The sequence below is a fragment of the Euphorbia lathyris genome, chromosome 5 (assembly GCF_963576675.1).
Source record: "Euphorbia lathyris chromosome 5, ddEupLath1.1, whole genome shotgun sequence".
NCBI classification, from domain to species: Eukaryota; Viridiplantae; Streptophyta; class Magnoliopsida; order Malpighiales; family Euphorbiaceae; genus Euphorbia; species Euphorbia lathyris.
In genome coordinates this window covers 25412864-25427364 of record NC_088914.1, presented here as the reverse complement: position 1 = coordinate 25427364, position 14501 = coordinate 25412864, and the positions used below count along the sequence as shown (strand labels likewise).

Below are 14501 nucleotides of genomic sequence, written 5' to 3'. Positions count from 1 at the left end.
TGTAATTTGTTTATTTTATATGATGATTCTTATGGATAAGAGTACATGTAAGTAGACCAGTTCATGAGCTGGGTTGGGTCGGACCGGGCTCGGACCAGGTTTAACCGGGTTTTATATTTAATTACTGTGTCCAAGTCTTGTCCAGCCCGGACTATATTTACACCGGGCTCGAGCCGGACTGGGCTTGACTAAAAAAACTAAGGGAAAATTACATAGAAATTCATCTTTTAAAAACTATTTACAATTATGTCAAGTCATAATTTTATATTATATCAAACTAGTAAAATCAGTACTTTTAATATATTTTAAGGATTAGAATTTATAAATTAGAAGTCTAGAATATATGTGATTCAAAAAAAAAAGAAGTTTAGAATATATTTTTTAGGATTTATGATTTATGAATTGGAGTCTAAATTTTTTAAATTATGATGTAAAATCATAATATATAGAGAATAATGACATATTAAATTAAGTTTGATGATATGATTTAGTTGTAATTTTATATTTAATTATGATATTCATGTATTTGACTCAAAAACTAATTCCAAGCCCAGCTCGGCCCAACCCATCCACCTAATATACTTATATTAATTTTTTTAATATAATTTAAAATTAAATTATCATTATAAATAATAAAAATTAACATATTAAAGTATGATTATAAATAAGAAAAATGTAGCATCATATATGTATAAACTATAATTTAATAAATAAGAGCTTGCAAGGAACAAGAAATATAGAGCCGGGGAATCAATCTGCTGCAATATAAAGTAGTTAATAAAAATGTTATAGTGTGACCGACTATAATAATGGACTAATTAAACTAACATGGTAAATGTAAGTAAAATCCTAAATATAATTAAATCATATAGAATTATTTTATAGCTCAGGGTGGGTTAGATTTGAGTTTTGAGATAAATCTAAAACCCAATCTACTTTAGGTTCGGACTTTTGCGGGTTCGGTCCGGGCTAGGCTAAATGCTAAATATGTATGTTCAAATTCAACCCATAAAAATAAGGGTGAGCAAAATAACCGGTAACTGATTACCAAACCGATAATCGAACTGAAATTTTAGTTTGGTTCGGTTATTTTAACATTCTGATTCGATTCGGTTCGGTTTTAATTTTATCTTAGTTTGGTAATCGGTTATCGGTTCGGTTATTGAAAAATATATCGGTATAACCGATAACCGAACCGAACTTATTATATAAATAAAAAAATATAATTTTATTTTTCCATATATAAATAACTTATAAAATATAAAATCCAAACTCTAAAAATATACTTTTATCTTTATATATATATAAATTTTCGTTCATTAGTTTTTAATTTTTTCACTTGTAACTTTTATACAAAGCATTATTTAAAAACCAATTAAACAAAAATTAAATATTATGAGTTTTCGGTTATTCGGTCGGTAACCGAACCGAATCGAAAATGTTCGGTTAAATAAAATTCGGTTCTGTTCAGCTGACACAAAGTTCGATTAACCGAAAATTTGGTTTGGTTAGTAACCGAACCGAACCGATACTCACCCTTACATAAAAGACATGTTTGGACGGGCTGGATGGATCAACGGTCTCACAGTTCTACACGTAAACGCGGGGCAAATTAAAATGTAAGAGGACAAACTCAATACATAAATCAGTGGGCAGTCTCATAAACTATGTGAAACTAGACGAGTTCTTGCTTCTTAGTTTAGACAACCATGGCAGATGAAGCCAAAGAAGAATCCCATAAAATTGGTCAATTTTTCACAGCATCCTCAACTTAATCGTTTATGGGATCAGAGCGGAAACAGTTTTGATTCCTTTCTTTTGCAGTCAAAACAAAAAATTGGTCAAAATCCCAACATAGTACTCTAAACTCCGCACCCAGAATCAGATCTGACATATTCTCTTTTTCACTTTCCTCCATCAAGAAACCAACTTTTACTACTATTTATCCAGATCAAAATTAGGTCTTTTTCATTAATCCCAATCAATTATTTGATTGGTGCCTCTTCCCCCTAATTATTGAGTTAGTGCAAAATCAATTAATCAAAAGCAAACAAAAAGAAAGAACCCTAAAAAGCCAGCTACTTGCTCTTTAAGGACAAAATCTTACACCTATATAACAAAACCCAGTCCTCTTTTCTTCATTTCACACAAAACCCATTTCTTAAAACCATAAAAAAATAACCCCTTTTTATGGATTGAACCCTATCCTCAAATGGGTCTCTCTGTTTTCTTCCTCCTCTTCATCACAATTTATGTGCTCTTTGTGTCTGTGTTGCCCATCAGAGCTGCAGATTATTCAAATTTAGTGTTCAAAGGATGTGCAAAGCAGAAATTCCAAGACCCATCTGGGATCTATAATCAGAATTTAAAAAACCTATTCCAATCCTTAGTTTCACAATCATCAACAAAGGCCTACTCAGCAACTTCTTCTGGAGATGGCCAAACTGCAATTTCAGGGCTATTTCAATGCAGAGGAGATCTCACTAACCCTCAATGTTACACATGTGTTAGCAAGATCCCAAATTTGGTGAACAGGCTGTGTGGGGAAGTAATTGCAGTGAGAATTCAGCTAAGTGGATGCTATCTTAGCTATGAAGTTGCTGGGTTTAAAGAGGTTTCTGAAACAGAGTTGCTTTACAAGGTCTGTGGTTCAGTTAAGGCAAGTGGGTCTGGGTTTGAGGAGATGAGAACATCTGGGTTTGATGCAATGTTGGGTGGTGTTAAAAATGGTTTTTACACAGGAAAGTATCAAACTTTATTCATTTTAGGGCAATGTGAGAGTGATTTAACAAGTGGGGATTGTAATACTTGCTTGAAAAGTGGTGTGGATAGTGTTAAAAATGAGTGTGGAGATTCAATCTCTGGGCAAGTTTATCTTCAAAAATGCTTTATTAGCTACAATTATTACCCAAATGGAGTTCCCACTATTGGTTCTGCATCAGGTAAAGTTTTCGTTCAATAATTAATTAATTATTTCCATCTCTTATTTTTTTTTTTTTTGTCATATTGTATGTTATCAGATTCTAGGTACAATTTTGAGTATTAGTGTCTTTGTTTTCTTCCCTTTGTTTATTACTTGATTAGAAGATTTTTCATATAATAGAGATGGGCAGGTTAAAGTTGGTACCTTTATCACAAGAGATTAAAGAAAAAGCAATTTAACACTAATATTCATGGGTAGCTATCAATACAAGTTAGACCTTATTGTTTTAAGGCTTTGACATTGATATGTAGTGTATTTTGCAATAAACATGATTGGATTAAGGTAAAAAAAATTGTCTTTAAAATTGGAACTCTAGGATTAATTTAGTTGAAATTGAAGTTTAGCTAATCAACTTAGCCTTCACAGTAATTAATTTAATCCAAATTGAAGTTCAAACAAATTTTGACAAATTGATCTAGCTATAATCATCTTTAATATAACTTTCTTTATAAAATTTGAATTAATTTGTCAAAATTTGCTAACTTGAGGGTTGAGTCATACCAAAACTTTAGATTGGGCAGTATTATTTTGACCCTTAATTCAAAGATGATTATAGGAATAAAATACAAAATTACATCTTATGTTTTGAAAAAGTGCATATAAACTCATAACGTAATAAAAGATAAAATCATTAACATTTCCACTTAGAACAATTTTGAGTCCAAATAATGGTAAGTAGAGCAATTTTGTATTCAAATAACAGACCATTAAACGTCATTGCAACTCCAGGTGTTGGGAACCACCCCGTGGTTAAGGGATGGTTCTGCCCTACTCACCCCTCACATCAGATGAAGGGCAAAATAATAATAATTTAGCAGAATCCGCAAAGGTTGATTATGACGCTACTTGAGTCTAAAATTGCTCAACCCTGGAAATTTTGAGGATTTAAAATTTTACCATTCCTTACGTTAGGGTATATATCCGTTTTTCGGAACACGTTTGGAGTAAAATTGTAAATAAGCCCATGATTAAATGGTAAGTTTGGTAGGTGTGTAGAAGTTGTTAGGTGAAATATGTAAATAGAATTTATGTTTGTTGTTTGCAGAAGTAGTAGGGACAAAGCATCATACAGAAAAGACAATAGCAATTGCAGTTGGAGGAGTAGCTGCTTTTGGATTCTTAGTTGCTTGTTTGATGTTTCTCAAGTCTGTACTGAAGAAGCCTAAGAACAAGTATGAAACCTGGAATTAATTAAGTCCTTTATTACAACTTTGTACTAGGAAACTAAAACACATGTCCAAATATTTATATATTAAGTTTTGATGATCCCAATGTTGTAGGTTGGGTGGGTCTTCTAGAAAAAGAATTTTTATAGGAAGAATTGGAGAGTTGTTTTCAATATTCTTAGATTCTATAGATGTGCATAGTCACAAAGTTAGACTAATATTTTGATATTTCACACACCTTTTGTCAATATTGTTGCCCAAGACCCATTGGATTTATGTTTTATTATTATTATTACTATTTTATTTTTATTTTTATTTTATTTTTGTTCCAAAAAAGAAAATATATTAGGGAATGCAGTGGAAAGTACTATTCATTATCAAGTTGCTTTTTTTTTAAACAAAAAGCAAATGCTTGCTTTTATCTTTAGTGAATTTCTTGTAAAACATATTGCTTATCATCCAGATTTTTTGGGTCCATAAATATTCAACTGTCACTTCCCCCTTTTATTTTTGGTATCTAACAAAATTCTGGAATTTTGAGGATCCATAACCTTATCATTTTCATTTTTTCTGTTTGTTTGACATGAAAATTCATTTTAAATTTTTATCTTTCAATTTCATGAAATTACTTAAAACTAAACCAAATTCTACTCAAATTGATGGAACACGGAAACAAATTCAGAATTATTATTTTTTTAATAAAATAACTATTATTTTCTTCTTATTATTCTTTTTGTTTGTTTTAATCATATTTTTTCAATTCATAGTTTTCTTTAGTTCTTTCTCGTTTTACCTATTCTATCTTTCAGTTTTTTCTTTTCTTTTCCCCACCTTTCTTTTTCTTTTGGGTTAAGATGTAAAAATACCCCTAACATTATAGCCAGGAGAAATTAGATCCCTACATCTAAAATAATGCAATTTTATTTCTAACGTTGACATCCAGACATTAACAAGTTGTCTTCTCGATCATGAATGCGTTATTTTATCACTTATTAGTAACAGATCATAAACATACGATTAAATGCGGAATTTTTTAAAAAAAATATACTGTATTTTGTACGAGTTGAACAAAAAAAATTCAAATATTTCACCGAATTTAAAAATATTAATCTTTAATTCTATTATTAAATAATTAAAAATATGAATTGTTTTTTAGAATCAACAGACTGCAATTGATGCGGAATAAGAAACAAAACATCAATATTTTATAATAATGTCGGGAATTGATTCAACTTGCCAAGATAAAATTATTCTTTCACTATCAATGTTAGGGATAAAATTACACCATTTTAGATGTAAAATTGCTCCTGACTGTAAATGTTAGTTCAGTTAGGATCACTTTGTATCCATTTTTTTTTTTGAAATACTAAATGATATTATTAAATATGAAAGTTATTTTTTTATAACAGATAAAATAAATTCCATTTTAAACAAAACATAAAATTAGTTTTATTTCAAACGAATTTCAGATTTTATGCATTCAATACCAATTAAAGAAATTGAATCATACAAACCTTTAATATTTGTAGATAATCAAGAATTTTAATATTTCCGAGACCTGAAATTTAACACTCATGCTTCCGAAATAATCACATCTCATCATCACTCATGAAGATAAAAAGAAAAAAAGTAAAGGCTATACTTACTTTGTTTTTAACAAAGTAAGCCTTACTTTGTGTGTTTTCACCATTGGATTAATTTTCTAATCCATCACCCAATGGTGAAAACATACCGATGATGAAAACATACCAAGTAATGGTATGTTATAAAAAACAAAGTAACCATAGAAGGTACCAAAAAAAACATCAATATTATTTTAATTAAAAGTATTAAACAGTCATTCTTAATGCTTGCTACTATTGAACTCTTCAAAGATCCATACCACCTTATCATCATTCCATTATCATATTATATCCTTAGTAGTTAAGGAAGCAGCCTATAATTTTCTTTTCTTTTATAAAAAGCATTACCTAAAAGTTGCTGGATTTTCTGTACAATGCCAGCTTAACTTCAAAAGGACACAACTCAATTATGGAGATAATTTTAGAACACAGTCTTCTCTATCCTCATGTTAAATAAAAAACAAACAACTCATCTTCATCATCATAATATAAAGCATTTCTAAAGATGTTCCATGCATAAAACATCTAAATTTTGAACATATTATAACCCAAGTTAGTATATAAATGCCCAATTTTCCGATTTGACATGTTTTTTTTAGCTCGGCCCTCCCTATCTTATTGTTTGTTGTTGATGTTAGCAGACTTTCCTTCTAAAATAGCTATCAACAGTTGTTTCTCAATTCTAGCCGAACACTCATATTCTACTCTTTAGAATACAAAAGCAAAAAGGAACTACAAAAACAATTATTCATTGCAGCTCCCATATTCATAGGATTTCTCACGGCTTATTTTGAACCTCATCCAGAACAAGAATTTACCAATAATATGCAAGGACTTCTATACAATCAATGAAGAGAAGCAACTTTCAAATAAAGTTAAATATGCAGCAAACATTCACTCTACCTGTTTACTAAAACTTGCAGTTTTGGTATAACAAAAGGAATCAGCAACAGCAAATGAAATGAAATCAGCAAGGGAAAACTCATCAGATATTTTTAATTGAATTAACTGATCCTCCTGCTGTAGAATGAAGAAATTCATGCTACTAGTTTACATAAAACTACTTGTACGTTACAAGAATTTGAAAAACAGCAAAAAGCTTTACTTGTTAAGCAAATATACATGTTTAGATGAGAAATGAATAGCATTTTATCAATAAATACAAAAGGAGATGAGAGTTTTCAACTATCAGTAAGTAAGTAATATAAAAAAAAAAAGGGCGGCCCGGTCGCATTACGCGTCCCCGCTGAGCGAGGGTCCGGGGAGGGGTCCCACCACAAGGGTGTATTGGGGGCAAGCCTTCCCTTGCCAATTTAATTGGCAAGAGGCCGCCCCTAAGACTCGAACCCGTGACCTCTGGTCACACGACAACAACGTTTTACCGTTGCGCCAAGGCTCGCCCTCTATCAGTAAGTAATATAAAAATAAAAAAAATTCTATAATCATAACTTGAGAAAGAAAAGCCATATCAGGTGATAGTTTTTAATCCTTCTACTTCAATTAATTCATTCAGTGATATGATGACATAACAAACTTATCAGTTCACCTTGTGAAATACAGATTTCACAATTTCAATTTTGACATAACTTTTCAGTTGAAAACAAAATAAATGACAAGTAAAGATACAAGATAACTAACTAATTCAGGTCTTCTCTCTCTAATATATATAGAAAAAACACACTAATTCGATAGGATGACATAACAAACTTATCATTTCAATTTCTGAAATAAAGATTTCATAAATTTCAATTCTGACATAACTTTTCAGTTGAAAACAAAAGAAGTGGCAAGTAAAGATACAAGATAACTAACTAGTTCGGGTTTTCTCTCTCTCTCTCTCTCTCTCTATATATATATATATATATAATGTTTTAATAAAACATTAATTCAGGCCAGTTAACTTATCCCAAGTATAAGTTTCCTGTAATCTAAGTTTTGTATATCTGTAATAGCCAAATTATCCTTAATACTCATCATGATGTTTAATATTCAGCCTTATCAATATAATTCATCATACTTCCATCAGTAGGGGATAATCCCTTCAAATTTCATCATATCAGCATCCATTCTAAATGACACAAGTCACAAGAATAAATCAAGAAGTTGATCAATAACTCCTTAGAGATGCTATTAACTTATTCCTCAATAAACAAATTGTGGAACAACTAAATCTTCACATTGTCTTCGAATATTTAATATCTGATAATTATTGAAAGTCTTTAATACAAATATTATACCATAAGAGTTCGATCAATAACAAGAATATCAGAAGATATGGTCAGACTTAGTTTTCACTTTAGGTTGCACCTTATTGAAGGCTGTTTCAAATCCCAAGTAAATTAAAGTCTAAGTTTTAAATTCAGTCTCTGTCCTATAAATCTACCTAACTAATTAGAATATTACAGACAATGAATAAATTTAGTGATCTCTACTACTTCTTTCATAATTGCTCACCTATCAAAATGTAATACACAATAATAGTTCAATACTTCAACATAATGCATAAACACTTACTTCATAGTACCACAAATTTATTTATAGCTGCATTCTTAAGTTGATGAACTTTCAGAACAAAGGCGGTTAACCCCGAAGAAAATGAGCTTATTCCATCTTTTTTATTATTAAGTTTTTATTAACTGAAAATTCCAGCAGCATAGCTGTTAAAGGCACACCTAAGCTCCACGAGCACAAGGCACTAGGGCACACCTTAGCACCCCCAAAGGGGTGTGCTGTCGCCAAAGCGATGGCAAGGTGCGCCTTTGTGCACCTTGCCGTAGTTATAAGAGGCATGTATATAGCAATGCATCAATGTTAAAGTTTCTCTGCTAACCTAAACATCTGGTAATACCAACATTTCAAATTCTAAGAAAGAAAAAGTAATCAGTTTTCAAGTGAGTGAGATCACCAGTTTCCCACGATCTGTTGGCATATACATTAACTCCAGTCATGTTTTCCTAATGATTCGAAGTTTCAAATTTAATCAATCATAGAACAAACCAAATTTAATCAAAGTTTCAAAGAAAAAGCTTCCTAAATAAGCATCTAAATTGACAAGCAAAAAACCACAAACATTGACAAGAAACTAAACATTCCCATAGATGTATAACAATAAATCAGACAACAATATGCAGTGAATAAATGGAATCCACTTAATCATTGCAAGCAACGCCTAGAAATAATTAGGGATTAACAAACAACTATCACTTATTGTAGCTCAAAAATCCCAATCTTTAACGAACATTAGCAAAAATGACATGAAGATTGATTTATAATCCACAACAGAGTATCCCTAACCTGACACACAGACCCATCTTACATTACTTTTGGGGCAGACCAACAGGCGGAGCTCCGAGGAGACTTTGCTGCTGAATCTCGAGCTCAGTGAACTGCTGCTCGCGGTCCATCTCGATAATGAGAGGCACCACGAGGATTAAAAAGGTGGTCCCAGCAATCCACGCAGCTTTGCCGGTGCTGCGAAGGAGCTTCTTGGTGACGAAAGTAGCGTCGCTGACTGCTTCCTTGCCTTTAGAGACGATCTCGGAGTTGGAGAGCTTTGAAAGGAAACTAGGCTCCGATTGCGCCTTCGAGCCTCGCCTAGCCGGCAGCGACACTCCGCCTTTCCGGGACTGGGAAGCCATGGGTGCTGAACGGAATGGGCTAAAGCTTGCTTCTTCGGCGATTTTATGTTGCAGCGAAGACTGATGAGTGACAACGAGGGTTTAGTCGAACAGCCAAACGATGTCGTTTCTTTACAGGGCTTGGGTTCGTTAATGGGCTCAAATATTCGAGCCCAAAAATGAACCCAGATCTAAGCTGAATATGAATAAATCTAATATAGAGAAATTTGGGAAATTTATCCAGCTGAATAATATTGGAGATGCACAAATGCACGAACCCAACACAGAAAATATGAATTATTAGATTAAATATAGGTTTTGGATCAGATTATAATTTATAATTGCCATGACGAAGATATATAATTTTTAGATCGGGTTAATATTAATCTGTTAACTCGAAAGTGAAATGAATATTAATCTGTAACTTGATTTACAAATATGACACGAATCCAACATAAATTAACAGTTTTTTTTATTTATCACATTACTCGGTTCAAGGTTCGTCAGATATCTTTTAAGTGGATTATCTCCTAATTAAGATTTTTTTATCGACACTATGATTCGAACTCGAGATTTGTAGTTTAAGCAATTTAACACTCTTAACCATTCAAACAGCCTTAATTAATAACAGTTTAAAGTTTTATTTAATAGATTATGTATCAAATTTGGGTAATACAATTCCGGTATAAGAGGCTAGCCACTAAAGTTGGTTCTTCATGAAGCACTTCTCACCAATTACCATCTATTATTGGTCTGCCACCAGGTATTGTTTGTAGTTCTCCTTTAATTCACAATTCTCGCTCTCCTATTCGTCCTTTGCCCATTTTTCAACCCGGATCTTCTACACCCAATTGCTTACATGTTGTTCCTCCTATGATTGCACAACACCCCCCCTCTAGTGCCACTCGTCCCACCCAACAACAGTTTTCCATTCTCTCTCCCACGGTCTACTTTAGCACTGTCATTAAAAAACAATGTTGTATTTCCGTCTCTTGCTTCATCTTCTGCTACTGATGGTACTTTGAGACATGTGAGATGCACTTTGGGCCTTCCTACTATGACGTCGACCACATCAACTTCCTCGACTAAGGATAATGTTGCAATGTCATGCACTTCAGAGGCTGTAGATAATGTTGTAGCGTCATACACTTTAAAGGTAGTGATCTTGTCTAATGTGCTGACGCAACGCCCAACGTTTTCGTCCTTGGTAAACTCTTTACCAACCTCATCCATCTTGCAAAGCAGTCTTGTTGCACACTCCAAGAAACCTCCAAGAACAGGCTTGTTTGTTCTTGTTCTATCTCTACTGGTGTAGGCTCCAATGGCAGTAACACCGTTTGAAGCAATCCAAGTGCATGTGTTCTTTCGATGCAATTACGGTTTTCAACTCTTCACTCAGAGGTAGATTTGAGGCATTTTTGGCCTCCAACCCCAATGGTAGAATCGACCCTACTTATTTTAGCAAGGCTAATAAAATTTCTGAATGGCGTGGGGCGATGTCAAGTGAAATCAAGGCTTTGATGGACAATGACACGTGGATACTTGTTCCTGCCGCTGAATCGTAATATTATTACACCTTGTTGGCTATTTTGTGTCAAATGGAAATCTGATGGCTCTATTAAACATTAAAAAGTACGACTAGTAATCAATGGATTCACACAATAGTCGAGCATTGATTACAAAAAAACTTTCAACCCTTTGGTTAAAGCTACCACAATTCGCACGATTCTAGCGCTTGCTGCTTCTCACAGTTGGTTCATTAGTTAACTAGATGTCTCTAATGCTTTTTTGCATGGCAATCTGTTTGAATAGATCTTTATGGAGCAACCCTAAGGCGTTATTGATGATGACAATCTGAATCATGTGTGCTTGCTTAAAAAAAGTCTCTAGAGACTCAAATAGCCCCCCCCCCCCCCCCCCCCCCCCCCCGTGAATGGTTCACCAAACTTAGAAACTTTCTGATCCATCTCTGTTTTAAAATGTCTCATACGGATCACTCTCTATATGTTAAACAACAAGGTATAGATAAATTGTTTATTCTCTGCTATGTTGATGATATTCTAGTGACTGGAACCTCGCATGATCTTATTCTTGCTACAATTACACACCTTGAACAAGCATTTTCAATCCGTAATTTAGGACGTGCTGAATACTTATTAGACATAAAAATTCGATACATGTAGAAAAACATCTATTTGTGTCAGGCAAAATATGTCAGTGATATTCTTGATCAGAACAAAATGGTTGATTTACTCATATGGCCACCACCCCGACGTTATGTAAGGAACTTGGCAAGCGTATTGTGTCTGGTGACGAATATAGAAGTGTAGTCGGTGCTCTCCAGTATCTTATACTGACCCGTCCTAATATTGCTTTTAATGTAAACAGACTTTGCCAATTCCTTCACTCACCTATTGATGAGCACCGGAAGTGTGTCAAACGGGTCATTCGTTACATCCAGGGCGCATCTGATCATGGCTTACTTCTCTCCTCGGCCAAGATTCAACATATTCATTGTTACTCCAACAATGACTAGGGAGGGTGTCCTGGTGATAAAGCTCCACTGGTGTCTTTTTGTGTTTATCTTGGCAATAGCCTAGTTTCGTGGCATATATAAAAACAACTGACTATAGCTCAATCATCCATGGAAAGTGAGTATAAAGCAGTTGCTAATGCCAATACGAAATTGTTTTGGCTTCACTCTTTACTCAATGATATTGGCTGTCCTGCTCCCAGTCTAGTAAAACTATGATGTGATAATGATGGAGCCATTTATCTCACTAGTAACCCAATTTTTCATGCTCGGACAAAGAACATTGAATTTTACTATCATTTTATTCGGGAACAAGTCGCTACTAGTTTTTTGGTTGTTCGATTCATTCCCACATACGATCAAATTGCTGATGGTCCTACCAAACCTCTAGCGAGTGCATGTTTTGAGCTCCTTCATTCTCGTCTCACGGTCCACTTTCGCCAACGGCTTGAAGAGGGGGGGGGGGGTTGTTAGAGATAATATGGATAATTTTAATATTATTTATTATTATCTCTAAATATCTTTCAGTATATATATTGTGTTTATATCCTTTTAGTATTACAGATTAGCTCAATTACTCTTTGTACATATCTCCTAGAGTGTTACTCTCTCTTGTAACTAGTTTATATATGTATTTATACCTTAATCAATATACTTCCTAATTAAAGGAAATCAATATCATTCTAATCTATCTCAATAACTCTCCTAATCTCCTAACTCTATTATCTCCCAACTCTATTCTGGAAATCACAAATTAAGAGATAATGACCGGATGTGCAGGGTTTGATTAATTACTTGAGAATGTGATGACAATATGTTAGTCTTAACATGAATTTATATCGATCATTGTTATTCAGTAAAGGACGTAGAGTTGCAACCGGTGTTAGTTGGGCTCAAGTTTGTTAAAGGCCATGCTTTTTTTTATTGAATATGATTTCAAAATGGTTATTGATATGCTTAAAAGGGTTTTCCATCTGAATCTTCTTTGAAGTTTGCTTACACTAATGCTATTAGTTCGAGTAATTTGCTTTGCCCTCTTGTTATAGTCTCAATAAATTTGGCAGGTTGTAACAATGATTTTGTAAAGCATTTTTCTAGGTGGTTAGGTGGGATTACTACTTGATATACCAGTAAATGAATTTTTTTAAAAAAACTATGTAGTTTTGAAAAAGATTAGACAATAATTAAGAATGTGAGAATACAATTGCTATTCAAAAGTTCACTTTTCATTTCCTTGTTCTCTGAATTGAAGTTTAGGTATCAATTCAGTTCTAAAATTGCTAATATTTAGCAAATGAGCTTAAACTTTTAGATATTAAAATTAATTTTGTTTGGGTCAATTTGTCACTATACTTAAACTTTAATTTAACTAAACAAATTCAACCAGCCAATTTTAGGAATCATTTTTACTCTTTTAACTCTACCAAATTATTGAAAAAAAAGGGTCTTAATGCAGCTGAGTTTTGGCCATTAAATCTATAAAATATAGATGCTTGCGGAGCCAAACGTAATTCTAAATAAGATGTAGATCACAAAAGCATTTTATTGCTCTTCATATCCATTTACATTTTCTCTTTCAAGTTAGAGAGTATACGATATGATATGGCAGGAGGAGATGTTAAAAAAGAGCTGGTACCAAAGGCATAATAACATAAGGACGTGAAGGAAGTGTAGAGCTCTCAATCCCACATCGACTAAATAACCAAAGAGTGTCAAGCCAGTCTTCTATAAATTGCGAGCAGAACTAGATGTAAAATCACGCAGCCGCGCGGTGAGCACATAGCGAACTATTCTTTCGCCTTTTACTAAAGAATACCGTGTGGGCGCCGCAAATAGCGGCATACGCCAATTTTTGGAGGGTTTTTCCTTTTGGAGAAGCCCACATCAATTCTAGTTAAATATTTCGTTTCTGATTTTCAATAATTATCATCTAATATATATCACAGTTCAATGGCAATTGAAATAATGTCAATTTGTTAAGGCTTTATAATGGATGCAGTGTTCTTGTTAATTTTATAATGGATGCAGTGTTCTTGTTAATTTGAAATCGCGGAGGAGTTGAGCAAATCGGTTTCTCTTGTACGGGAAGATGTGTTTCAATTCAATGTACTGACGATTTCGACGACGCTGTTTGGGTTTTGGAGGAGAAAGATGCTTCCTTGTTCTGGAGCGAGTCGAGTGATAGATATGTTTTCGTCTACCTTTCGAATCAGTTGGATTCGTGGCCTCACGTAGCTGTACAGGTGTTTATTTAACTGCGCTTACTGATTTATTTTGCAATTTCTGTTGATTTTTTGTTAAATTTATATGGATGATAAGAATTCGAATTTAGCCTTATACGATTTGGAGTTCAATAATGTTCTGCCAGAAACCTTGAATTTCTATATGATTTCATTGATTTGGTTCGCATTTGAACTTTTGGAGTTAACAATGGTAGAGCAATTCCATTATCTTTTATCCACGTTGTGCTTGTCTATATGTTTTCATCTATCTTTTGGAAATTTGAATCGCATCCTATCTTGTAAGCAAAATCTAATTGTTTCTGTGAGAAATTGCATTCTAACTGCAGTTGCATGTATA

The 14501-nt window shown here is 33.3% G+C and overlaps 2 protein-coding genes, 1 long non-coding RNA gene and 1 other non-coding gene across 4 annotated transcripts; 3 read left to right on the top strand and 1 right to left on the bottom strand.

The window, feature by feature from the left end:
- The first annotated feature begins 1709 nt into the window (after positions 1-1709).
- On the top strand, positions 1710-4397 carry LOC136231325 (plasmodesmata-located protein 1). Its single transcript, XM_066020669.1, has 2 exons — positions 1710-2942; positions 4029-4397. Exons 1-2 carry the CDS (start codon positions 2213-2215, stop codon positions 4172-4174), a joined length of 876 nt encoding a protein of 291 aa, XP_065876741.1. The 5' UTR covers positions 1710-2212; the 3' UTR covers positions 4175-4397.
- Positions 4398-8842: 4445 nt separating this feature from the next.
- LOC136230058 (mitochondrial import receptor subunit TOM9-2) lies at positions 8843-9466 on the bottom strand. The gene has a single exon (XM_066018993.1). The coding sequence runs from the start codon at positions 9407-9409 to the stop codon at positions 9089-9091; it is 321 nt and encodes a 106-aa protein (XP_065875065.1). The 5' UTR covers positions 9410-9466; the 3' UTR covers positions 8843-9088.
- Positions 9467-13451: 3985 nt separating this feature from the next.
- LOC136230402 (uncharacterized) lies at positions 13452-14330 on the top strand. The gene is made up of 2 exons (XR_010689371.1): positions 13452-13692; positions 13950-14330. It is a non-coding gene; the product is annotated as an uncharacterized lncRNA (long non-coding RNA).
- LOC136231747 (U5 spliceosomal RNA) lies at positions 13684-13800 on the top strand. Its single transcript, XR_010690112.1, has one exon. It is a non-coding gene; the product is annotated as a U5 spliceosomal RNA (small nuclear RNA).
- Positions 14331-14501: the final 171 nt, after the last annotated feature.

What these genes read in the sequence shown, in the direction of transcription:
- LOC136231325 (XM_066020669.1), top strand. Translation starts at nt 2,213, where the DNA reads ATGGGTCTCTCTGTTTTCTTCCTCCTCTTCATCACAATTTATGTGCTC. An exon ending in CACTATTGGTTCTGCATCAG is followed by an intron (nt 2,943 to 4,028) that starts GTAAAGTTTTCG and finishes TGTTGTTTGCAG; the next exon opens with AAGTAGTAGGGACAAAGCAT.
- LOC136230058 (XM_066018993.1), bottom strand. Translation starts at nt 9,409, where the DNA reads ATGGCTTCCCAGTCCCGGAAAGGCGGAGTGTCGCTGCCGGCTAGGCGA.